Source organism: Martes martes (genome assembly GCF_963455335.1).
Source record: "Martes martes genome assembly, chromosome: 2".
In the NCBI taxonomy this organism is placed as follows: Eukaryota; Metazoa; Chordata; class Mammalia; order Carnivora; family Mustelidae; genus Martes; species Martes martes.
In genome coordinates, this window is record NC_137889.1 from 58,356,382 (window position 1) to 58,383,945 (window position 27,564).

Here is a 27,564-nt window from a genome sequence, read left to right on the forward strand (position 1 = left end):
ATGGGACTTGATCCCAGGACTCCAGGATCATGACCTGAGCCGAAGGCAGTCGCTTAACCAACTGAGCCACCCAGGTGCCCCAGGAGATACCATTATTCACCACCAGAATGGCTAAAGAGACTGACAACAGCATAGCCTGGTGAGGAATTGAGTAACCGGAACTCTAAACATTTTTGGTTTTTGTAGAGAATGGGTACAAATACTTCGGGGAAAGGTCCAGCAGTTTTGTTTTTGTTTGTTTTTAATAAAACTAAATGTATATTATACCTACCTTATGTATCACACAATTTCACTCCTGAGAGAAAATGATAAATCCACAAGAAGACTTGCGCATGAATGGTCATGGCAGTTTTATTACTGATAACCCAAAATGGAAACAGCCCAAGTGCCTAGCAACAGAATGGATGAATGTTGCCATGCGAGGCCATACTACTCAGCAATAAAAGGAACAAATCACTAATAAACACAACATTGGGTAGATCTCAAAAATATGCTGAGTTTCTAGAAGCCTGGCACAAAAGAGTAAAAATTACCATTTATATGAAATTCTAGAAAACGGAAAACAAATCCAATGTGAAAAAGAAACAAAATCAAATCATTGGTTTTCTCGAGGGGGTGGAGGCGGAGAATGACCAGGAATTAACATAAGAGAACTTTCTGGGTTTAATAGTAATGTTTTCTTTTCTTTTTTTTTTTTTTTGAAGATTTTATTTATTTGAGAGAGAGAGAGAGCGCCAGAGAGAGCACACACAAGCAGTGGGGAGAGGCAGAAGGAGAGAGAGAAGCAGACTCCCCACTGAGCAGGGAGCACAACATGCTCGACTCCAGGACCCTGGGATCACGACCTGAGCTCAAGGCAGATGCTTAGCCGACTGAGCCACCCAGGCCTCCCTGTAATGTTCTCTATCTTGACGGGGGTAGGATTACACAGGTAGATGCATTTGTCAAAACTCAAGAGTGTACACTTAAGATTTGTGCACTGCAGGGTATAAATTTTATATTTAAATTTTATATTAAACACATAGAAACTAATACTGACCTCCAGCTAATGATATGTGTACTTATGTATTTGGAAGGAAGTATATTAATGTCATTAATTCACTTAGAAATGTGCCCAAAAATAGGATGGATAAAAGGATGAAGAGAAGACGGACAGATGGATAGGGGGATGGATACACAGACACGGATAAACCAAGTATACAGTAAAATGGTTGGTAAGTATGCGGGTTTATACTACAAATAATATACTTAATTTTTCATGGTGAAATATTGAGACCAATAGTTTAAACAGAATCTAAATAGTTTAAGCCCTAACATGACAACCCTGCGATATGACCAGGATTTGTACTTTCCCAAATACGAAGACAAATTGAAAAAGAGAAAACCATTTGCTGAATTAAAACAAGAGTTTACCAACTGGAATTTAAATTAAAACTTGAAAAGTAAACCAACCAACAAACCAAAACAAACCAAGAAATGGGAAGTTTAATAACAGACAGACCCAGCCCTATGGGTCTGTCTTCTGGAATCCAATCTGCATCTTTCATTCTCCTTGGCATGCTTTCTTGTCTTCCTTTGTCAATGAAGATTTAAAAAATAAAAATAAGACTTCTCAGCCAGTGTGCGGCAGGCTCCTTTAACTCTCTGGTAACACCACATCAACTCTATTCCGAAAGCACTACAGGTCTGGCTACCAATTCAGCTTGTTGCCCGCTGGGATTCCCGTGTGACCTTCTTTGGATATTTTGTCAAGTCATTCATTCATCCAATGGAACAGGAGATAGGGCAAGCGATGGCTTCCGGTGCGTCCAGAATCTCCCCCAACAAGCCAGCGTTAAGACACGCGGAATGCAGAGCAAGCCGCTGAGAATTTCTCAGCACATCACCCCAGTGAGCAGCATTTCTACTGTGGGCCAAATGGCAGATGCCTCACGCATTATGTTAACTTCCACCTCTGAGATCTAAACACACTGCTAGCTCCCCAGCACCACACCACACACACATTTTTAAAATGACCATGAAAAAAGGAAGAAAGGAGAAGCTGGCACTTGCCATCCTACATCCCACTGCCATCAGTTACAGGACACCTGAATTCCTCCCTGTGCCATCGAACCACGGATCCCAGGAATGAGCCCTGGCAAGGCAGCCCACGTCCACACATGCTGACAGCATCACACAGCATCACACGGGTTCAAGTGCACAGGCTGCTCCAAGACCAATCACGCAGCCCACAGGCTTGTGCGGGGAGGGGGCCCAGCTGGCTGCACACTGGCGGCTCCCTGCAATCAGGCAGGCCCCTTCTCTCAGGTCACTCTTCTGGCCCTGTGGAGGAAAAGCACACAGGACCTCCACACTGCTTGAGTTAAAGTCTCCATTTATTTTATTTTTTTACAAAAATCCAACATAAGACTATTGTGCTCATGACTGGAAAAGGGGGACGAGGTGGATGGACATGGCATGGACATCAAAGAGCTTCCCCCTGCAAAATATCATCATTTCAAACCAGGAGCTCTCTGAGCACACACAGAGGCAGCGACTGAAGAGACGACCCCCACCTGCCCAGACAGGGCCCCCCCGATGGTGCGCAGGCCTGGGCTTGAGGAGCAGTCCACAACACATGGAAAACCACTGCCACGGGCACAAAAGCTTAGAGTGGCCTGATGAGCACCTTGGGGAGGCTCTCACGTTGGTGAATGCCCCTCAGGGTGAAGAGCAAACTGGCTAGCCGCAGACGAACACATCCTGGGCCCTGGCAGCAAAGACCAGGCGAAAAGGTGTGACCTGTGGACGGCGGGGGAAACCCATGTAAGCTGCAGAGCTGTTTTCCTGTTCTAAATGAGTCCCCGTCACGTGGTTTAGATGACATCTGTATTTCCCAATGGGACAGATCAGCATCAAGGGCATTTGAAGCATGAGCTGGGTCTCCCCCAACCACCTTGCAAAAAGCAGCATCCATTCTCCAGGAGCACCTAACAGAGTAAAGGTCTGACTGCCCAGCCTCTTGCTCCTGAGGAGCATCGCTTAGGAACATGGCCAGTGCCCACCAGAGCCTGCTGTTTGGAGTCCCTCCAGTTAGTGTCCTGTTGGGTCCAAGTAGTGCTTGCCTTGAGGCTCTGACAGCATAAGCCTTCCTGCAGTAGACTTCAATGTCATCCAGAATCTCAGACCACTCGGCTACTCCTGGATCTCCCAACAGCATTCGGGGACCCCCAGCCTGGCTCTGTGACAGGGGGTCCTAATAGACTGCTCTTTTCTTGTGGGGTCCCACTGAAAGCCAGTTTATGAGTTCCTCACATGAAAATAAACAAGAGAAAAATAGCAGCCACGTATATAGCTCAAAACACCACACTCTTTGGCTCCCTGGAGGGAAGAAGGCTACCACTAGTTAGGAGTCAGGAAAGGGGAGTTAGAAAGTTAGGGTGCCGGGAGTCTGGACCCCTCTGCTGGACTGCTGAGAAGCACGGCTGAATTTCCTGGGTAGCTGCCTCTATAGGAGAGCAACAAGAAGATGCCAGTGGGAATCTCTGGAGGCCACAAGTCCTGGGAGCAGCCCTGGTCTTGCCTGCCAATAAGGAGAGGTCCTTTAATCCAGCTAGTCCTCTACCTGGGTGGGATCTATAGGACAGAATCTGGCTTCAGAATGATACTTGAAGAGACCCACTGAGACAGGTCAGAGGAGAATGTGCCCCCAGGAAAGAGAAGCACAGGGTGTCAAGGTCTGGGGAAGACAGAACTGGCTTAAGGCATGTACATGACCAGGACAGACCTGAGCTTTTGTCCAGCTGTGGGAAACCACCTGTATTCAACTCCACTGCAAGAAAGTGGGGTCCAGGAAAATGGTAGAAGTCATGGGTTAAATCCCTGCCAGATGCCACTAACAGCCTCTTCGGGTCCCCTACTGCCACCACCACCAAAACAAAAAAAAAGAAAATTAGCTTATTTCCATTTCAGCCAGGGAATAGAAATGTAAACCCAGAGTGGAAAATGGTAACACGGGTATGAATTCCTATGAAATCTCAGGCTGGACTGGAGCCTAACATAATAAATGATGTCTTCTTATCGTTCTGGCACATAACAAATCTCAAGGGGTTCTGGAACAACCTGGCATGAGGGATCTAAAAACTACAGGTAACATAGGGTATAGGTCCAGACAAAGGTTGAAGGAAGGTGAATTTCACCAAGGTATTTATCCCAAGGCTGGTGCCTTGCTGTAAGACTTCCCGGCCAGCCGGGTGGGGGTCCACAAAGGATGCTCGCTCATTCTACACCAGAGAGAGCAGGCCAACCTGCAGACCACTTCAGATCACAGCTGGAGGTGCGGCCTGCCAATTCTCTGTTCTCTTAACAAGAGAGAACTTCCAGGAAAGCCTGAAGCCAAAGCACAATGTGCATTTCAAAAGGAGGGCCCAACGAGAAGAGTCATCTGGGAGCACCATCTTCAGGTCTCACTCCTTCCTCATTCTTCTGTTTCAAACGGGAGAGAATGGGAGCTGGGACAGCTCAACCTAGCAATGAATCCTCAAGTAGCACTGAACCCAGCACAGGGAAGCCTCGCTGTTCCCAAATGTGTAGGTCCTCCCAGCGTACTCAAGCAACAGGAGGACTCAAGCTCCAGATCACCAGTTGGCACAGATGGAGGAAAGAACAAACCAAGAGGGCTTATCTCGTCCAAGAGCCCCCTAGGAGAGCCAAGCCTGGCCCTTTTTTGTTTCTGCACATAGATGCTCTGGGGAATATGGAGATGATCTTTAAGGATGAGCCAGATACCATAAGGCCAGGATCCATCTCCACTAATGTCCAGAACATCAGAAAACTTAGTGGGTCCCTCACTTTGTGAAACAGGCAGAACTCTCAAACTTCCCCCCCAAACCTATCTATATCTCTCTCTATATATATGTATATGTATGTGAGAGAGTGTGTGTGCATATATACATACATATATATACACACTGATATATAAATAAGCCTCAAATGGCAAATCTCAAACTTTCTCCTTTTAAATAATAATAATAGTTGTTACTGAATTTAAAAACCACAAACCAGCTGTCCTGGACTTATGAACTGCGTGAGCGACTCCCCGGAGTCCCCATTGTCCTCAGTGTAAGCTATCAGTCAGTGCCCTGTGTAGGGAACCCCCGAGTCCTCTGACCAGGGTTCCAGGCCCAGTGTGGCCGACTTTAAGAGGAAGAAGGCTACTTCCTTTCCACTCTTCCCGCCTCCTCTCCCAGTAGAGGGTTTGGGTCACCCACCCAGCGGATGTCCCTGGGGTCTTTCAACGTCTAGGAACCGTAGAAGCCATCTCCCCCACTCTGCTCATCCTCTCCCCAGCACTTGCAGTGTCCCTAGATGAACTTGAAGCACTTGGTCTTGTCGTGGGGCAGGCGGGTCTTGAAGAGCACAGAGTCCACCCTGAATTGAGTGTAAAGTAGGGGCATATAGCCATACACCTTGACAAAAAAGTTGATACATTTGTGCCGCTCATGGAAGTGGGAATCGTCGTGTGACAGGGCCTGAGGGCATCCTGGGCATCGGAAGGTCCACCGAGAGGTCACCTGGGGATAGGGAAGAAAGAGCACAGTGAGAATCGCAGGGACCAGGACAGACAGAAATCCTGCCGCCTAACCAATCTGACACTTCCATTTTCCCAGGGAAGACACTGACCGCAGATGGCCATGTTCACCCACAGAGGGAGTCAGGAGCCAAAGCCTTGGCTCCTTCCTGCCACATATGTAGCTGTATCGCTGGAAAGAGTGCTCTTTCCAAATGACCTAAACTGTAGATATCAAAAGCCTTACAAGGTTTAGTATTACTTGTCTCAGTAACTCCACCTCTAGTACTTATCTGGGTCACATGGCAAGACGTAGCTATAAAGGTGGAAAAGTACCCATCAAATGAGGACCAGTTAGATAATTATTAAATACTACACATCCACTAGGAAAAGGTATTTAGGAAAACTCTATCTGAAGACATGGGAAAGTTGTTATATGATAGTAGCAGTAGTTAGGATGATGCTGAGGAAATTTCAAGCAGTTAGAACAGAATAAAGAATAGTATTACAGCTTCACTACCAGCAATGTGGCAGACCAAGTAACCTAAAACTCCCTTAGCAGAGAATACCTGAAAATGCAGGACGAACTATATAAACAAACTCTTTAGGGATAGTAATGAAAGAAAACCTGTAATCAAAGGAACAGAAATAAAAGGAAAGAAATTAAATCATCAGAGGCCAAAATAATGAAAAAGCCTGAATTCAATGAACTAGCCAGAGCTTTGGTTTTAAACAGCCTGGGGAGGCAAGAGCCACAAAACTGAGATTTTTCAGAATACCCAGACCCAATGGAAGGCTGCATGGGTTGGAGGCAGCTCCACAGAAAGCTGTCTTCCCGGCCTTCACTCTAAGTGGAGGAGGAACTATCACCTATGAGAATGGATAGCCACACACTGGCCCTCACACACTTGGGGCTAGGGTTTATGTCACCTGTGTGTTCTGAAAAGCCCCAAGATGCTAATTTAGCTTAAACGGAGGGAGGGTGATATAAGGTCTCAACTAGGTCTTGACCCAGGGTATGCAGAAGAATCAAGTGCAAACCCTCTCGGGTATAAAGTCAGGCCTCCCAGAAATGCCATAAGTGAAATCCTAAAGAATACAATTTCACAATCAAATTCACAAAAAAGGGAATGAACCACAAGAGGGAGAATCTGCAGAAACCAACAATAGAATCAGACCCCAAAACCCTGCAGTATCCAGGATTCTCAGATGGTGATGAGAAAGGTAAATGTATATGTGCCCTGAAATTTTGAAAGACTACTTAAGGTCTGAGAAAGAAAGCCGGGACTCTCAAAAAAGTCCTAATAGATATAAAAAAGAACCAAAGAGAACAAGAATGAAAAGCATACTGAATTAAATCAGACAATGGATGGGTGTGAAGAGAAAATTAGTGAGGAAAAGCATACTAAAATAACTACCCGGAACAGAAAATATTGACTGAAAGCTTTAAAAAATAGGAAAGAATGACTGAGAGACATGGAGAGGAGATACTGTAGGATTCCATTTAGATAAAGTTCAAAAAGAGGCAAAACCGATCCTGCAAGAGAAAAAAAAGACCTTGACTGGCTGTCATTCCGCTGGCCGGGCTCCCTGGTCTGCAGGGAAGACACTCAGCCTCCGTAATAACCAGGCAAACGTAAATGAAAATAGTAGGATACAGTTTATACCCATCAGATAGGCAATAATGGAAGTGTGGCAGTACTGAATGTTAGTAAGGATGTGGAGAAACTGCAACTATTATACAATGCTGGTAAGAATATACACTGGTACATTTATTTCCAAGAAAGTTTGGTACTACCAAGTATAATTGAAGGTACACGTACCCCATGACCTCACAGGAGAGGAATGGACAGAGGGAGGGTGATATAAGACAACTACTCTATTTGTAATATTTTAATGTCTTTTAATTTTTAATTTTTTTTTAAGTAGACTCCACGCCCAGCACGGAGCCCAACACAGGGCTTGAACTCACGACCCTGAGATCAAGACCTGAACTCAGATCAAGAGTTGGATGCTTCACCAACTGAGCCACCCAGGGGCCCCTACTGAGATTTTAATTTTTAAAAAGTCATCCTAATCTTCAGCTGAACTCTTATTATATTCCCATAAGATTGAGAAAATTCTCAAAGAATACTCATTTTTCAAGATTTCACTTGGTAAGGATCATGTATACCATGTGCAAATTATTTCTGTCTCATTCTCTACACTGAAGAGATGGTTTGGCTAATGAAACACTGGCCTAATAATATGGTAGACAAACACGCTTTAATAAGGACAAAAAATTCATCACGTCTGTGAGTGCTTCAGGTGACTGATGCTATTATTAGGCACCTAATCACTCAGATACTTTAAATTTTCATGGATAATGTCTTCTGATCTACTAGTAAAGTATAAATAGAAGCATACATCTTGGATGAAGTTTAGTCCCTGGCCACATAAGAAAGGATAAAGAAAGAAAAGAACATTGCATCGATCATTAATTTCTTTCTAAGACCCCTATCTCCCAATCTTAAAGTTTATAAGGAAGTGTGTCTTTTCATTTAACATCACACAGAATGAAAACAAATATTTTCATTTAATATTTATTTATTTTAATATCTTTCACTGTACCTGAGAAACACACTACACTTTTATTAAAATAATTATAACAATTATTCCATTTTTTAAAAATTGGAATATTGTTTTCCTAATTATTTTTCTTTTGTGAGAATTTAGCAGACAGCCCAGGAATAGAAAAAACTATGGGGTAATCAGGAATTAAGTTCTAATGCTGAGCTATACTTGGGAAAAGGTATGATTAGGTATACATGAATGCATAAGGCCCACAACTGTTTTTCTCTCTTTTTATGCTTTTTTTAATGAACCCAATGTCCTCTGTTTACCACTCTACCACCACTAAAGAGATCATTAGCATAGGCTGATGATTACTTAATCTATAACTTACCTTCAAAATATAAGAAGAATGAAATACCCATCCAATTATTATTAATGATATACATGGAAGTAAACTTGTTATTTTGTAAAATTAAATAATATCTTTTTAATAATAATGACATTAAGATCTGACTCAGCTTATTAACCATGAGGACATCAGGTATGAATCCATCACATAAATACTGAAAGACCATGGTCACAGACACTATTACTTTGAACTGACAGATTCTCAAGTATTAACTGCTGCAAGGTCCTTACCAGGCCTACACTAATCCCCTACCAGAAGAGCTTTCACTTGGCTGCACCTGCAATGATGACACAGAAGGTGATGTAACTGGCCCTTCTGTGCATTGAATATGAAATTATTATATTCTGGTCAAATATATTCACTAACTCGAAGACAAAGACAGAACTCAAATTTCTAGAATTCTGAGGGTACTTGTGGTTTTGTTTTTGAGTAAATTGTCTTTCATAGTACTACTTATATGACTGGCACTATTTTTTAGAGCTTTACGTGTATTAACTCAGAAGTCTTAAATTTCTTGTGCCAAGGGTCTATAGAAAACGTAATAATTTTAAAGTCCTGATGGACATAAGTAATACTTCAAGATGTAACAACAAAAGTAACGTGATATGAAAATATCTATGAGTTCTATTGGTGACATAGTTGCTGCAAATACTCTTAGAATGGTCACATGTTTCCTAACTGATGAAAATGCTAAATCCCAGTTACAGATTAGTGAAAATTAAAGATGTTACATTTTTCCCATTCAAGTTCCAAACCCTCTGACTTCTGTCCGTTTAACCTTAGTAGTTAAGAGTCCCTATATTCACAATTCATTTAACCCAAAGACAATCACAGATGAGGACTCTGAGGTATGGTGAGTTTCATACTGCACTACCGCAAAATAAGTGAATTAAGTAAGCATGCACCCCCAGTCTCTTAAGTACGGGGACCCTCACCTTGATGGGGGGTTTCCGAGTGATGTGGGAGACAAGGAAGTTCATGGCAATGTCCTCACAGTTGATGTATTCATCCACCATATCGCGGATGGCCTGGGGCATCACGTAAGAATACAGGTAGGCATAATACTGTCAGGGGTAGAAAAAGAATCACATAATCCGTTAGAGTCCACAGTTCTCTGGCTCTCAGCCAAAATATACATGGATCCAGGGGCTGTTAGGAAGCGTAGGGTGGGGAGAAGGTTGGGTGTGATGATCAGTCATGGAATCACCACTCCATTTAGGGAGCTGGGGAAGGGATGCTAAACATCCTACAAGGCAGATATTCTGTAATAAAGAATTATCCCATCCAAACTGCCATTATCACCCCCCTTTTGAGGTCCTTGGTTCCTCAGTGACTTTATAATAATATGAAGATTCATCAAAGTAGGTCAGACGGTGGTTTAGATGAACAGCACCCTATGTGTGACAATGGCAGTAAGGGATAAGTGAGGGGAAAACCCAAGGATAGAGACATAAGACATCCAATCCCTCAGTTCCTCCACTTAAGGATTCTAGAATCGATCACTTCCGAACTCTTGCCCCTGGCTACTTCCTACTCCAAGCTACAAACATTTCTTGCCTGGATTATTCATACAGTCTCCTAAACAGTTTCCCTGCTCCCATATTTTCTTTCCTCCAATCCATTCTACGCACACCAGAGTGATCATGTTCAAATATAAGTTCAACTGAACATGTCACTCCAAACCCCTCAATGGCTTTTCATCTCGCTCAGAGTAAAGGCCTATGTTCTTAAAATGTCCTAAAGGCCCACAAAATGGTGTGCTAAAGCTGGCTCACACCTGCTAATGAATGTCAATTGCAGTATTTTCAGGAATTTTGTGAGGCCACTTAGAATTTTGTGAGATTATTATGAAAAATAGCCATTATTAAAAAATATAATTACATAAACTTAAAATTAAATAAGCTATATTAAAAACCAATAAATACCTAAAGCACATCACTTCTTAATTAATTAGCTTCATTTCACCATTATTATATTTTACTATTGTCTTAAGTTATTTATGTCTATCATATCTGTATGGTGAAAATATTATAGAACTGCCCATCCCTTCCTATCTCCAAATTCAGTGACTCATGTCCATAACTTGAAATGAGCCATGCTAAAAATATTTATACCACAGAAATGGACAAATGCCATAAACACGGCATATATTAACTATGATATGTTGCAGTGTTGCTGCTGCTGAATGAATAGGTGAGGTGCCCAATAAAACTGATTTATATGTTAGAATTAAAACTGATTTAAATAGTTAAAATCTATGTAATGAAATAATGATCATAAAACTTTTGTACTACCCACTGGTTTGCTGGTTATCTTGTGGCAAAGTACTTAAAAGATGGTGAACTTAAAAGGTGAATTACAGGGATGCCTGGGTGGCTCAGTGGGTTAAAGCCTCTGCCTCAGCTCGGGTCATGATCCCCCAGTCCTGGGATCAAGTCCCACATCGGGCTCTCTGCTCAGCGGGGATCCTGCTTCCCTCCCCTCTCTCTCTCTGCCTGCCTCTCTGCCTACTTGTGATCTCTGTCAAATAAATAAATAAATAAATAAGGTGAATTACACATATTTCTTTTATAAAAAGACAGATGATTGAAATTTGTTGACACTTTAAATGGCCAGTGGCTATCATGAGTAGGCTAATGAGAATATATTTACTGAACACAATCTATATCCTCAACAAGAACTGCCTTTCTAGAATAATGGAGAAAGTATTATGAAAACAAATGTTTAGAAGTATTTGCACCATTATGTGATTAAGACTGATGCCATAAATCAATAAATACTCTGATATCTGTATATTTTAAAATATATAAAAACTTTGTAATCTATTTAAAAATATTTTATCTTTTTAATTTTTATTGATTTTTTTAAAGATTTTCTTTATTTATGACAAAAAGAGAGAGCAAGAAAGGGAACACATGCACACAGGAGTTGGAGAGGGAGAAGCGGGCTCCCTGTTCAGCAGGAAGACTGACATGGGGCTTGATCCCAGGATGGTGGGATCATGACCCAAGCCAAAGGCAGACACTTAACAACTGAGCCACCCAGGCACCCCTGTTTACAAATATTTTAAATGAAGTTTCAATGGCTTGAGAACCTACTGTAAGAAAAAGTAACACTTTCTCATTAGTTTGCTAAAAAAAAAAAAAAAAAAAATCAAATGGCATTACAGAAGATGAAAATTCTAGTCCAATTTGAATACAATTTAGTGGATGAGTATCGTGACTTAATAAGCACAACAATATGATATTTCTTACAGGGACAGTAACTAAAACCAAGTATCAAAAACATGTTTAATTTAGAAATAGAGCTCTGATTTGCCATAACACAGTGTCAAATCAAGATTTAAAAAAATAATACACTGAATCTAATATAGCACTGTATGTTAACTAACTGGAATTAAAACAAAGAGTTAAGGGGCACCTCAGTGGCGCAGTTGATTAAGAATCTGACTCTTGGTTTTGGCTCAGGTCATGACTTCAGGGTTGTAAGATTGAGCCCCATGTCAGGATCCATGCTGGGTGTCAGCCTGCTGGGATTCTCTCTCTCCCTCGCCCTCTGTTCCTCCCTGCTGCACACACACTCTCTCTCTTTCTAATAAATAAGTAAATCTTAAAAAAAAAAAAAAACCTTTAAATAAATGAAGCACATTCAATCATATTGCTCTCACTAAAATTTAAGAATTCACTGAAAATATTATTTTGAAACTTTATTTCATTTTATCTCAACATAAAAATTTCTGTAAGTACAGTAGTACATATATAAATTTAATTTATAAATAAATATACACATCTGTGTGGTACAGGTTTAAAATTTTTTATTGATAGGTACTTATAATTTAAAAATTTGATCTTTCAGAATTAGGGATGACCAACTTCACTGTTTTCAAGGACCAAACAAGAAAGGTAAATAAATGACTTTTTTTTTTAAGATCTTATTCATTTATTTGAGAGTGAGCGAGCGTGAACAGTGGGGAAGAAGTAGAGGGGGATGGGAAAAGGAAAGGGAAAGAATCCCAAGCAGACTCCCTGCCAAGCACAGAGCTCGCAACAGGGCTCAACTCCATGACCCTGAACTAAGACCAAGAGTCAAATGCTCAACCAACTAAGCCACCCAGGTGCCCCAGGAAGCAACATTTTAAAGAAACTGATGAAAGAAAAAATAAAGAATCATGGGGCAAATAAGCGCATACACGTCCATCTACAGGGAACAATAGCTATGTAGCTCCAGCCAATTGGTGCCTGACAAGAACAATGCCCAAATGTGACCTGATCTTCATGGTTACTGAGGTCCAGATCTTTCTGTAAAATTCTCTGGTACTGAAAAAGCCTGGCAGCGTATGGGATAGCACTGGGGGACTAAAAAAACATTTCTGTAAACCACAGGCTTGAGGGCTACTACTTTATAACCCTTGCTCTAGATTTCAAATAGAAAATAAAAAGTATAAGGTATATTAAGTAAATGATTTATTACTTGAAAGTAAAGGGATCTTGCTCTGTAACTTTTAAAGAGCAATCAGAATTTGAGAAGAGGCGACATCTCAGAAGACAAGTAAATTCTCAAGGTATGAATAGACAATGCTGAAATTAGTGGCTCTTTCTCAGATGACCAGTGTGAAAATAAAGGACTCCTAGTTAGGTATGGTTTCTCAGTCAGAAACTTCCTAATCCTACTGGCATCCCCCATCCCAACCAAAACCCACCTGTGTTTGGAAAATAAGCACAAGGGTAAGGTTCAAGAATGGGAAAAGCATATCAGCTTCACACATTAAGTTGTAAAAAAGGAAAAAAAAAAAAAAAGCTAACAATGTAATGATTTCTTAGGCTGGTTCAAAATGTCCCTAGCAAGATGACTTTCAAGATTCTATTTGAGGTGGGTCACAAGATCCCACCATCTGAAATATGAAATATATGAGGGACAAAGCCAGGGGAGTGTTGGGATGTCAGTCTGAAGTACCAGAGGGACATACAGGGGGGTGGTGCCCTGAAAACAATTAGGTATATGAGTACAGGCTTCAGGTAACAGCCAAGGTTGGAATACAGACACAGAAAATTACCAGCCTGTCAGTATTCAGCCCCAAGACCTTGAAATATGAGAGAATGTCTAGGGAAGACCAAAGTAAGAAGACCACTAGATAGAGAAGCCAGAAGACTAAGATACTTCAACATTTATGGGGAAAACAGTATGGTAGATGGGTCTTCCATGAGGGCAATGAAGTTGCCCAGAATGAGAGAGGGCACTGCAGGGGAGATCAAGAGAATGGGCCATGTGCCACGTTTTCAATGACCAGGAAGAAATGGCTGGGAGGTGCTAGATGGCAGCAACAAGACAGACGCTGTGAGCCTCAAATGAGATTTTATATGATAGCTGAGAATTGTCTGGAAGTGTCATCAGTAAGCAATAATGGTTCTTTATATCTTTCCTGCTCCAAAGTACATATCTGGTGAAATAGTACACTCAGTCACTGTCCCTGGAAGAAATACAGAAACAAGGTAAAGGGGAAGCACTGTCCTCAGAGAAAAGTCAGGTTTTAATCAGGTCAAGAGATAGAGGAGACATCCTGTGAAGTGGGGTGTGCAGGCAGCTTGACCTCAGAAGAGGGATTCTTCGGAGCCCAGAAGCAGTACTTGGGAGAGAAGATATAGAGCAACACTATCTAAGATATGTGAGTCGCATCTGTTACTTCTCTAGTAGTCACATTTTAAAAAAAGATTTTCTTAATTCATTTGTGAGACAGACATAGAGAGCACAAGCAAGGGAGAGGGACAAGCAGACCTCCCACAGAGCACAGAGCCTGACACAGGGCTTGATCCCAGGACCCTGAGATCATGACCTGAGCCAAAGTTAGACGCTTAACTGACTGAGCACCCAGGCATCCCTAGAGGCCATATTGTTAAAAAGAGAAACAATAAAATTAACTAGAATAGATTTTATTTAACCCAGTGTAACCAAAATAACTGCATTTTAACATATCAAAATCTGGTGTGCACTTTACACTTACAGCTCATCTCAATACTGGCCAGCTGGATTTCAAGTGCTCAACAGCCATGTGTGGCCAGTGGCTACTTTATAGGACAGAAAAGGTACGGATGAAAGATAAGTCAAGAGCAAAAAGAACTTAGCAATAGCAACACAGGAGAGAAGTAATGACTAGAGGGGTTTGCATTTTAGATATTCAATAAAAATTGGGATGTGTGCCATGGTGAAAGCTCTAAGGAATAAACAAAACTTGCATAACCGTAACAGAGGCTCGTAGTGAAGCCTGAGATAGTAGTGGGTTAACCCGAATGAGAAGAGAACCAGCCTTCTGCTGGGCAGGCCATGTCTGGGATGGCAATGGCAAAACAACAGTATTTTAGCTCAAAGCTCTCAATTTTACAGAAGGAGAGCCTACACCCAAAAAGAACAAACTAATTTTCCTAATAGCCTACATACAATTGTGCAGGGAGCCTTCTCACCCTGACCTTTTATTCCAGAGTTGGTCTAAGCATCTTGAACACAGTCTTTAAAAACAGAAATAACTTACATCTAGCACGCAAGGGACATATAAGAAACATTAGAAGGCCTAACTTTAGGGCAGCATTTCACTACCACACAAAGGCTCAACTCTTAACCAACCTCACACCAACCTTACCAAGCTTTTTCTTACCTTGTGAAAGAAGGCAGCACCTGTCAGCACCATGGACAGCTCACAGGAGTAGTTGGAGTTATAGAGCCAGGACTGATGAGGGATGTCCCATGCATGGTAACGGCCAGGGAAACCCACAATGCGATCCCGTGCTTCTCTCCACACCCTTAGAAAACACAAGTATATGCACATACCTGAGTACAAAGCTCTAAGATTATCAGAAACATTTAAAATTATTGCTCTATCTTGCAGGCTCTGGCCCTTGGGCTATTCTTTTTTCCTCTTAAAAATTTTTAAACAGGGGCGCCTGGGTGGCTCAGTGGGTTAAAGCCTCTGCCTTCGGCTCAGGTCATGATCCCAGGGTCCTGGGATCAAGCCCCACATCAGGCTCTCTGCTCAGCGGGGCGCCTGCTTCCCCCTCTCTCTCTGCCTGCCTCTCTGCCTACCTGTAATCTCTGTCTGTCAAATAAATAAACAAAATCTTTAAAAAAATTTTTTTAAACAAAATTAGTCACAGGCTAAACAGGATAAGAACAAGCAAACAGTGCTACATGTAGCTTCTTTAATAAGCACCCACTTATTGCTCTTCTAACTTCTGCAGCCAGGACTTCTCTGCCCTTTACAGAAAGAACAAGCTGGAATATCATGCGAAGGAGGTAACTGAAGTTCAGAGTCTCCAAAATGGGGTATGTACATCATCAAAAGAAGTGATCTATAGGACCATACAATTGAAAGACTCATAAATGCAAGAAATAATAAACTGAGGGGTGCCTGGGTGACTCAAGTCAGTTAAGCATCTGCCTTCGGCTCAGGTCATGATCTCGGGGTCCTGGGTTCAAGCCCCACTCATTTTGGGATCCCTGCTCAAAGGCAAGACTGCTTGTCCCTCTCCTTCTGCCCCTCCTCCAGCTCGTGCATGCATGCACTCTCTGTCTCAAATAAATAAATAAAATCTTTAAAAAATAATAAACTGAAAACTCAGTATATTTTCAGGATAAACTTTTATATCATCCCCAAATTTATTGATAAGGTAAAACAAATAAAACCAGTTCCCCAATTTCACAGGCTAAAATCAGAAAGCTGAAAGCACTTATGCACTACAAAAACCCTACAGCCCTGTACAACAGCTTCAGGAGTCCTATAAACAATGAACCACTACACCCCCACTCCACCTCACTCCCCAAAAAAATATAAACTGCTTGAGAAACTCTCTCATCACTTACATGGAACTTCAATTCCTAAAAAATGAAAGAGTTTATTCCCAAAGAGTTCCCCTCCTGTTAGGTTTGAAAGCAATTAATCCAGTAGGATAGATGAGAAACCACAACTTCTATCACAATTTAACAGTCTTCTAGATGGGCCTTCTGCCATCTCCTACCCAAGTCCTACCTCAGTCCTAATTTATTTCCTAAGAACAACTCCAAATTACTAACCTAAAAAGCTGTAAGATGTTTTCATTATATATTTGAATGTAAGAACTGCCAATAAATACCACTGAGATATCCAAATGTTATCATCAATATTCCTAAAAATACTGATGTCTTCAAATGCCTATTGTTCTTACTAGTACTACTAGGCTAGCAGAATAGGATACTGAAAATTTCAATTATCTGATTTGGTTGATTTAAATAAATATAATGTAATAAATTCTTAATAAGGCAGAATCTATTGGCTACACACATGATATCAAAAGATACCATCTAATTTGTTAAGGGCTGTCAACCATGATACAGTCAACTGGGTGTTAATTATTTATTAAATAATAAGGGGGAAAACCAATATGGAAGGAATTGTAAAAGATAAACACAGGAAACAGCTTAATTAAATTCCTGGGACAACACATCAGTAGTTTTAGATAGTATGGCCTCAGTGGATATTTGAAAGTTAGGCATTTTAAAAGATTGACTATTAGGGACATCTGAGTGGCTCAGATGGTTAAGCATCTGACTCTTGATTTTAGCTCAGGCCATCATCTCACCACGGTTGTGAGATCTAAATGAATCCAGCTCCACACTCAGCGGGAGTTTGCCTCTCTTCCTCTCCCTCTGCCCCTCCCCCACTCGCGTGCCTGGGCTCTAAAATAAAGAAATCTTTCAAAAAAAAAAAATATCAAATATAAATAATGCTACCAATTTACATAAAAATGTTGCACATAATCAGTTCCTTAACATTATACTCAAACTTGCACTGCACTAAAGATTTTTAACGTATGTGCTATATTATAGATCAAGCTTTGGTATACTTTACCTTTAATGAATTATTCTTTAAATGTGTTAATGTTCTGGTTACCAAGACACTATTTTATTTATTCGCTTTAGAGGGACAGTGAAGGGAAGGGCAGAGGGACAGGGAGAGAGAAACTCCAGCAGACTCCTGGCTCACAACTAACCTATGGCTCAATCCCAGGACCCTGAGATCATGACCAGAGGGGAAATCAAGAGTCCAGCGCTCAACCAACTGCACCACCCAAGGCCCCCCACAACATACTATAATAGGAAAAAAGTTTCAAAGGTAATTTATAGCTCAAACTTCAAAAAAAATTTCGCTAGATAAATGAAAACTCAAAAAACTAAGGAAAATTTTAGAAATAATGAAATCAAGACAGAATTCCACTGAAGAATTTGAATCATGAGTAATATTCTTCTATTTACATTTCAAACTTAAATACTGTCCTCTTGGAAATAAGTGCACCAATTCAACCTTTTTGTGGTATGAAGTTTGACACATCATTTACCACACATCATTTCCAAATTAGTAGAGTCAGTTCAATAAAAACAAAAAACTGTTAACAGTTAAAACACTACATATTTTAAATAAAGACATATTTTTAAGCAAGTATGCAAGATCTAAATAATTTTTAATGAGTCACCTGAATGAAGCAGATGTTACTGTTAACTTTTTTTTTTTAAGATTTTATTTATCTATTTGTCAGAGAGAGAGAGAGCAAGCGAGCACACAAGCAGGCAGAGGCAGAGAGAGAAGCAGGCTCCCTGCTAAGAAAGGAGCCTGATGCGGAACTCGATCCCAGGACCCTGGGATCATGACCTGAGCCGAAGGCAGATGCTTAACCGAATGAGCCACCCAGGCGTCCCTACTGTTAATTTTTTTTTTAAGATTTTATTTATTTCGTTGAGAGAGAAAGCACGAGCAGGGTGAGGGGCAGATGGAGCAGCAGACTCCCCAGTGAGCAGGAAGCCCGATGCGGGGCTTGATCCCAGGACTCCGGGATCACAACCTGAACTGAAGGCAGATGCTTAACTAACTGACTGATCCACTCAGGTACCCTTTACAATTAATTTTTTTAAAAGATTAATTTGAGAGAGCGAGCAAGCATGGGAACGGAGATGGGGAGGAACAGAAAGAGAGGGACAAACAGCCTCCCAGCTGAGCACAGAGCCTGATGCAGGTCTCTATCCCACCACCCTGAGATCATGACCTAAGCCAAATCAAGAGTTGGATGCTTAACTGACTGAGCCACCCATGTGCCCCATTACTGTTAATTTTTAAATGAAAGCTGATTTTATGATCTTTGAAACTTAGGCATAACAGTTCTGAATAAAGATCAGTAAATATTTATGATATTACAGTATATTAAAGTGTATTTACATTTAATGTAAATGTAATAATAATGTACATAAAGGTAAAGTACTACATTTAATATATATTTAGTACCTTAAAGTCCATATTAAACTAAAAAGGACTTTATTATACAAAGACACATTCTTAATCTTGTTGGTTATACTTCCATGCTTTTCCTTCTGGTTCATTAAGAATCAATTTGAAATGCTGTAAGAAAATAAACTGTAAAATTAACTAATAATCCAAAAACGTGTAAAAAAAAAAGTAAGGTGAGATTTTGCCTTCTATTTAAGAAACAAGAATTTCTTTTCCAAATCCCATGTTTCTTATATTATGATAGTATATAAGCCTTTTCCTCCTCTCCAAAACAAAATACTGAGGAACCTATACTAAATCATGGCAAAGGAAAAGGTTTTGGTTAGTTCCCTTTGGAAAAGAAAACCCATAAAGCAGAGCCATGAAATACAGAGAAAAAGACCAATGTACTGCTCCAAAACAAGAGACACCTGGACCCAGTAAGAGAAACCTACCTTACAGTCCAGAATCCCATACCTTCTCTTAAGCTTGTGTAGTCTTTTCTTTCTTTCTTTTTCCCAATAAAGTTTACTGAGATATAAATCACATACCATAAAATTTACTCATGTAAAAGTGTTTGACTTTGGGTTTTAGTATATTCACAAAGCTGTGCAACCATCACCACTATCTAATTTGAGATTGTTTTCATCACTTCAAAAACAAACCCCATACCCATGAGCAGTCGCTCCCCATCTCCGTCTGTCCCCAGCCGTGGCAACCACTCATCTACTATCTGACTCCATTGATTTGCCTACTGTGGACATTTCACATAAACTAAATCAAAGAGCAGGTGGCCTTTCATACCTGGCTTCTATCACTTAGCCTGGTTTCAAGATTCATATGGTAGCTCATATCAGTACTTCACTCCTTTCTATTGCTAAATAGTATTCCATTGTATGGATATATCACTTTTTTTTTTAATCCATTCATTCGCTGATGGATGTCTGGGTTGTTTACACTTCTTTTATTTTTTTTAACAACTAATTTTTGTGTGTGTGGCAAAATACATGCAACATACATTTACCATTTTAATCATGTTTATGAGCACAGTTCAATGGCATTAAATACATTCACAGTGTACAACCATCACCTCCATCCATCTCCAGAAGTTTTTCATCTTCTCAACCTGAAACTCTGTGCCTATTAAACACTTAACTCCCCATTCCTGTCTTCCTCTAGCCCCCTGGCAACCACCATTCGACTATCTGTCACCGTGGATCTGACATATAAATAGAATCATATGATAGTTACCCTTCTGTGTTGCTTATACTTGTTCACTATTATAAATAATGCTGCTGTGAACATTAATGTACTGCTTCTGTATGGGCATATGTTTTCAATTCTCTTGGGTCCCCGTTGTTTTACCTGTCCATGAAGAACCTATCTGCCTTTTTCTTTGCTATATAAGTTGAAATTAGCCAAACCCCTATTATCCTTTGCCTGAGGAGGTAGTTTTTGTTATACCTGCTTCTTCCCTTTTGAACCTAGGTCTGTTCCACTCCCATTCAGATAAAATAAACAAACTGGAAAAAAAAGAAAAAGCTTTTAGGGGCGATTGGGTGGTCCCAGGGTTCTGGGCTGAAGCTCCACATCGGGCTCTCTGCTCAGAGGGAAGACTGCTTCTCCCTCTCACACTCCCCCTGCTTGTGTTCCCTCTCTTGTTGTCTCTCTCTCTGTCAAATAAATAAATACAATCTTTAAAAAAAGAGAGAGAAAGAAAAAGAAAAAGATTTTAGATCAAAGGATGCCCAAATAAATGAGTCAAGTTGATGAAAGGTTGGGTAGTACCACCAGAAATAATTCTCCAGTTCCACACCAGAGGCTAAACCACAAATTTCCAATGATTGGTAAGAAATTCTAACAACTCAATAATAAAAAGACAAATAATCCAAATAACAATGGGCAAAGGATCTGAAAAGACACTTCTTCAAGGAAGATACACAAATGGTTACTGCACATGAAAAGCTATTCAACATCCTTAGTCATTAGAGAAATGCAAATCAAAACTATACTGAAATACCACTTCACACACAGTAGGATGGCTATAAACAAAAAACAAAGAATAGCAAATACTGTCAAGGACATGGAAAAATTGGAACCCTTATACACTGATGATGGCAATGAAATGGTGCAGCCTCTGTGGAGAACAATACAGTAGTTCCTCAAAATGTTAAAGAGTGATCTCACCCCAACATATATATCCAAGAGAAAAGAAACATGAACACAAACACTCGTACATGAATTCTCATAACAGCACTTTCAATAACCAAGAAATAGAAATAACCCAAATATTCATCAACAGATAAATCGACCAGCAAAATGTGTGTATCTATACAAAATAAGTATCAACATGTGCTATGAGAAAATGAACCTTTTAAACACTAGATTAAGTGAAAGGTGCAGGTTACACATCAGCACATAGTATATGGTACCATTTACAGTCAAAGTGTCCACAAAAAGCAATTTATGGAGGCATAGGTAGATTAATGGTTGCCTAGGGCTTAGAGCAGTTGGAGGGAAATGGGAAGTGACCAGTTATGGGTACAGGATTTCTTTTGGCCGTAATGAAGATTTCTAAAAAGATCAAGGTGACAGTTGCATAACTCTGTAAATACACTAAAAACCATTGAATGAGACATAAATGAGTGAATTGTATGACATATGAATTGTATTTAATAAATGTTATCCAAAACGAAATTGTGAGGAAATGATCCCAAACCCAGATGTCACAATAATTGTCAAACTGCTTTAAAATTAAGTCTCTAAGGCCTACCCTCAATTTTTGTACTTACCTCACTGTGGACAGATGATAAACTGTCCATGGCCTGCATTCTAGTCCATGATACACTTTGAACAGTCCTGATCTACTCCGTTCTCTAACCAGTAATGCTCCCTCAACTGGGATATATAAGCCCCAGTAAGAACTACTAAGAGTCAAGAAAACAAAATAGTTAAGTCAGTGGATACTGCAAGTTCCGGAGTCAGACAAACCTGCACTTGAATTCCAGCTCTGCCACTTACTGTCTAGGGTCATGGTTTGGTTCTCCTGGATCTCAATTGACTCCTATGTAAAATGGAAATGAGTACAACTTTTATCACCAAGTTTTTGGGGTGTTAATGAGATAAATCGTAGAGTGCTCAGCCAGTCTCCGGCACACAGCCTGGACTCACCAATATCATGCACTGTCATTATCAGAACCATCTCCACCATCTCCTCCCCCTCTTTTCCTCTGGATCTTTACATCTAACCCCATCCTTCCCTATGTCTTTTAAGCCCCAGGACTCTGGCACTGTTGCATTGCCCTAACACACAGCAACATGTTGCTTCTGCCTGACTGGGAGCTATTCCCCATTCCTGTAAACACAAAAAGCTCCCATTTCTTTCAGGAAACTACCCTTTGCCTCCACTCAGTCCGTGTGGTTTGTGTTTGGAAGATGATGTACTTGCAGCTCCAGGGCCCGGCAGATAAGCCTGGTCTAGCCAATCACAGAAGCCATCTCCCTGGCCTCAGAGGAAGAGCCTTTGCAAAATCAAAGGCAACAAAGAGGAAAGCAGAACCTCGAGATGAAGAGAAATGGAGTTCTTCAACATCACCTATGACCTAAAATCCAGCCATGTCCTAAGTCAGCCATTACTACCTCTGAGGATTTCTGTTACTGACAGCCAAGAAATTCATTTTGCTGCCTAATCCAAGTCTGAGTTGCTTTTCTGTCACTTGCAAACAAAAGCGTCTCCTGATTGAAAATCAGCTGCTCACCGAAACCCAAACATGATTTCATCATGGCGGAGGTGAGCATCATCATCAATAGAGAGAATGGCCTCTGTCTCAATTTCATTCCAGGGCAAGAATCGATTGTTCAAACTGTTCTTCTCAGTACGGACCACCTGTAAGGAGGAAGTAAAAACACTAATGGTCAGTGCTGCATTATAGAATACGAAACCCAAACTGCCTTTAGGTCAAAAGTAAATTTACTAAATAATCTTGCCTGGTTGCCTACTGATTGTAAACCCTAGCATATGCCTTTCAGGAATAGAAACTGCCTTATAATTCAGCAAATGTTTAAGGATTTCACACTTTAAGCTTTATTCATTTGCTAGCTAATTTTCTTGTGAAAGCAGCTAAAGCTGAGGATTATTTTACATAAGCGATAAACACAGTCTAGGGAAATCAAAAATAACTTTCCCAAGAGAACACAAGGTGGCAGAGTAGAACTGAAATTATAATTCCCAGCTCTGAAATCCCCAGGCTTGCTCATGAATTTTAAAACCCAATTCAGAAATCCCCTCAGTCTGTGTCATTTCTGATGCCTAATTTTAAGGTCTTTTATCTGGTATTTTAGAAAAAAAAAAAAAAAAAGGAGCGCCCACCCAGTGGAGATTAATTACCTAACCCTTTGCAATTTGCAATTTCCACCTGTGGCACTGACTATACATAAAAAACTTTCTTTCAGGGGGTACCTAATTCAGAAAAGTTAACAGCTGTGTCCACAGCAAATCCCTATTCAAAGAATCTCTACCCAAAGTGACCCATATATGCAAAGCAGTATTTTCTTCATAAAACAAAGATTAGTGCCCAGAGCTACATTATTAAAAGAAACTTTTTTTTAACTTACACGTTACCTTAGATAAGCATAGTTTACTACAATGCAGGCAGTAGCTTTGCTAATCACCTTGCCCAATACTCAAATGAGGATGACCATACTCAGCACTTTAATAGCTCATTTTATTTTTATGGTATCTGTATCTAATTAATTCAACTGATGAGGAACTATCATTTTATTGCCAAAAAACAGAAACAAAGAACTTCCTGAGGAATCATCTTTTTAGAAAGACTGGAAGAGTCACCTTTCTTTTTTTTTTTTTTTTAAGATTTTATTTATTTATTTGACAGAGAGAGACTCAACAAGAGAGGGAACAAAAGCAGGTGGAGTGAGAGAGGGAGAAGCAGACTTCCCGCTAAGCAGGGAGCCTGATGTAGGCCTCGTTCCCAGGACCCTGGGACCATGCACGATCCGAGCCGAAGGCAGACGCCTAACGACTGAACCACCCAGGTGTCCTGAGTCGCCTTACTTTCAACAGAAGCTTAAAGCGAGAATAAGCTCTACCTAGCTTGATCAATGGAATTATACGCAGGGTCCAGAAGTTTATGAATGGTTTCAAAGGTCCTCCTATGACCTCACAAATATGGTCTCTTCAGTTTAAAATACTTTTTCTCCTATTCTTCGACCGAAATTATTCTCTCCCTAGAGACTGAGCTCTCACACCTCCTGTCACTTCCTCTCTTTTCAAAATTAATCACTTCTATGTTCTTAGAGCACAGTCCGCATACTTCAATTAAATCATTCTAAGACACCTAGAATCCAATTAATTCAGAGCTCAAAGGGCCTTGGAGATCATACGGTCCAATTCTCATCCTGTACACAAAACGACAAATGGCAGAGCCAGACGCTAACTTGTGCCTTCTAACTCCAAAGCAGTCTTTTTCTGCTAAACTCTTATTAAATTTAGAACTCTAATCAAATCAAAGCCCTATGGAAAATGCATTATCAACTGTGTACCATCAAGGAAGAAAAATGCTGCCAAATAAGAAAGCATGTGAAATAGTTTATCACTTAGAATGCTTACTCTACTAAAGAGCTTTTTAAGACTTTGCCTCACCCCCAGAGGAGCTCCTCCCAAGTCAAGACAAGAGAGGATCTATAACAGATTTGCTACTACAGAAAATAGATGTCAGAGCCAAGCAATAGACACAGATTCCACCCTGCCCTGAAGCATGTTTGACCAGTGTAAAAATCCCTCGTCTCCCAAGCACAGATTCAGCAGTTACAGAACAAAGCACTGGGCTCTGGGTCGGGGGAAAAGATCAAGGAGGGGGAGATGATCAAGTATTCACCATAGAAGCTGCTGGGCTCCATCCCCAAGGAGCAGGAAAGTGGCCAGAAGTAGTAGACGCCAAACCCCAACCTTAGCAACCATAAAATGCCATCTATCTTACAATGAACCGAATTTCAGAGATGTTAAAATGTTAATAATGTCCACCTTACAATCAATGGACTATGACATCTGTCTGCTCAACCACAACCAACAAACTTCATTTTACTTTCCAAACATGCCTAGCATTCAGTTAATACAGAACTGCAATTCTGCCAGTTCAGGGGAACAAAGCTGCCCCCTCAACTCTAGTAACAATGCGCATAGCTTAAAATGAAGAAGAAATAATTGAAAAATCCATTTCTTGACTATTCAACTGTAGATTATCAGTTTTGCAGGTCAGACACGAGGAGGATTATCTATAGCAAAATTAGTAATCCAGGAACATAGCACAGAGCTTTAGTACTCAGAGTGGACCCAAAGATCGGCAACGGGCCTCGCTGTCCTCCTGAGGACTCTCTTAGAAATGCAGGCCTACCCCAAACCTACCAAGTCAGAACCTGCAAAATCCCCAGGTGATTCCTATTTTGAGAGGGTCCGGAGAGGAAAAAGGCGGCTTTGGCGTCAATCAGAAAAGCCTGAGTTCAAATTCCAACTCTACCACTTACTTGTTGTGTGAAGGTAAGGAAACAGCCTCTCTGCTAAATGGATACAGCACCATGTTGTGTGCAGAAATGGAACTTGCTTATCAGCCACACTTGACAATCTTATAAACAACCTAATTCACTCTAAAAACAAAAAGCAACAACAAAAACTAAAATGTCGTGATCTGATGCCTAGATCATATCCAAATTTTTTTTTTAAAGATTTTATTTAATTTGATAGAGATCACAGGCAGGCAGAGAGGCAGGCAGAGAGAGAGGAAGGGAAGCAGGCTCACTGCCGAGCAGAGAGCCCGATGCAGGACTCGATCCGAGGACCCTGGGACCATGACCTGAGCCGGAGGCAGAGGCTTCAACCCACTGAGCCACCCAGGCGCCCCATATCCAAAATTTTTATCCAATTTACAAAGTAAATCAAATCAAGAGGACCTACTTGTTCACCGAAGACTTGGAATTGAAGATCTAATACTAAATGTGTTTTAGCCTAGATTTCACATCCACGTTTTTATCAAGTTTATTAAAGTCCATTAAGAGGCAAGTCCATTAAGAACAATTACTATGGGGGCGCCTGGGTGGCTCAGTCTGTTAAGCATCTGCCTTCAGCTCAGGTCATGATCCTGGGATCCTGGGATCCTGGGATCAAGCCCCACGTCGGGCTCCCTAAGCAGCAGGGAGCCTGCTTCCGCTTCCCCTTCTCCCTCTGCCTCTGCCTCCACTGATGAGTGCTCTCTCTCTCTCTCAAATAAATAAAATCTTAAAAAAAAAAAAAAGTACTACTACTATGGATTCCAGAAATAGAGTACACATACTACTTCTGCTCATCCTGGCACAATTCCAATGGGCTGAATGGCAGCAAGATTTTCAGGATTAGCGAACTGACCAATAGTCATCAGAATAAAAGAAAAAATTTAAGGATTCATAGAAACACAACATCATGAGTTACAGCAGCTTATTTCTGGTTAGCTCACAAACAACTGTGGTCAATAAGTCTGCTTTCAGAATTTATGGCAGGGATTCTCAATTCTGAGTGATTCTGCCCACCATGAAACATTTAAAACAATGTCTTTGGACATTTGTGGTTGTCAGAACTGGTGGTGGAAGGGGGTAAGCTACTCGTGTCTAGCGAGCAGAGGCCAGGGGTGCTGGTAAATCGTACAAAGCACAGGACAAGCCCCACAACAAAGACTCATCCGACCCTAATACCATTAGGGCTACTGCTGAGACACCCTGATTTAGAGTCAACGATCAGAAGACAGTACACCAAACTGCAAAGAATAAATGTAGTTTGTTACTTAAGAACAATCACCTTTTCCTCCTAACCAAAAAGATTTCTGCACTTATAAACACCGCACATACAATCTAAAATTAAGGAGGGGAAAAGAGTAAAAGCTTTCTTCTAACAGTTCTGCCTCCAAGCTACAGCGCTTAATGGCTAGACAAACCAACCGTTATCCCTTCTGGCACCAAAATCATAAGGACAAAAAAACTTAAATATTTGTATCGCAGACCTGCAGATGAGCTTGGCCTCTAAGGGTCTGAGAAATGACAGATGATACATGAAAGAAATGAGTCATCCAGATTAGTAAGTCGTGTTTACAAAATATTCTCATTTTTGTTGACATTCTTTGTTTTGTTTTTCAAATTAAAAAACTCCTTCTTCCTCAACTGGCTATTTTTTCATGCCTTATGATTATACGTTAGTAACCTGTGAACATGAAGACTGACCTTCACGTTACTGAGTGAATTACTGGTTACAACACTGACCAAAACGTACAGATTATGGTCCATGGAATCCAACAAGTGTTCAACAAACATTTTATAAATGAATGAATGAACAACTGACTAGGAAATAAGACCTAATTTAGCCCTGTCCATTTTTCAGAATACGGAATAAGACGATAAATTTATGTATCAAAATGTAACATTCTATATACTGAAACCTCCTTGTATTTAATCTAGTTTTCCACAGCAAAACAATCCATCAACCTACAACTATCAAGTCAGGAGCAATGCTCAGTAACATTCATTTTTCTTGTTTCACATACAATGCTTCCTGGGGATGCTTCACTAGTTCTCCTATTTACCATCATTCATAAAAGCCTTGACTTTCTCTCACTGCAACTCTCTTCCTGTCACAATGGAACAGTACAGCAATCATAGCCTGGAACCCTACCATATGCAAATGTATACAAGTGTATGTATGATCAAAAAACAATTAATAGTAACCTCAGGTAACATTCA

The 27,564-nt window shown here is 40.6% G+C and overlaps 1 protein-coding gene across 1 annotated transcript in view; it reads right to left on the reverse strand.

The window, feature by feature from the left end:
• Positions 1-2,359: 2,359 nt before the first annotated feature.
• The window catches only part of EXTL3 (exostosin like glycosyltransferase 3), an 81,795-nt gene continuing 56,590 nt past the window's right edge, over positions 2,360-27,564 (reverse strand). The window contains exons 4-7 of the mRNA XM_080796724.1: positions 22,548-22,675; positions 15,157-15,301; positions 9,446-9,574; positions 2,360-5,552 (exon numbers count right to left, since the gene is read on the reverse strand). Of these exons, the coding sequence (XP_080652850.1) occupies positions 5,343-5,552; positions 9,446-9,574; positions 15,157-15,301; positions 22,548-22,675 (612 nt within the window). The 3' untranslated portion in view covers positions 2,360-5,342. The remainder of the gene's footprint in view (positions 5,553-9,445; positions 9,575-15,156; positions 15,302-22,547; positions 22,676-27,564) is intronic.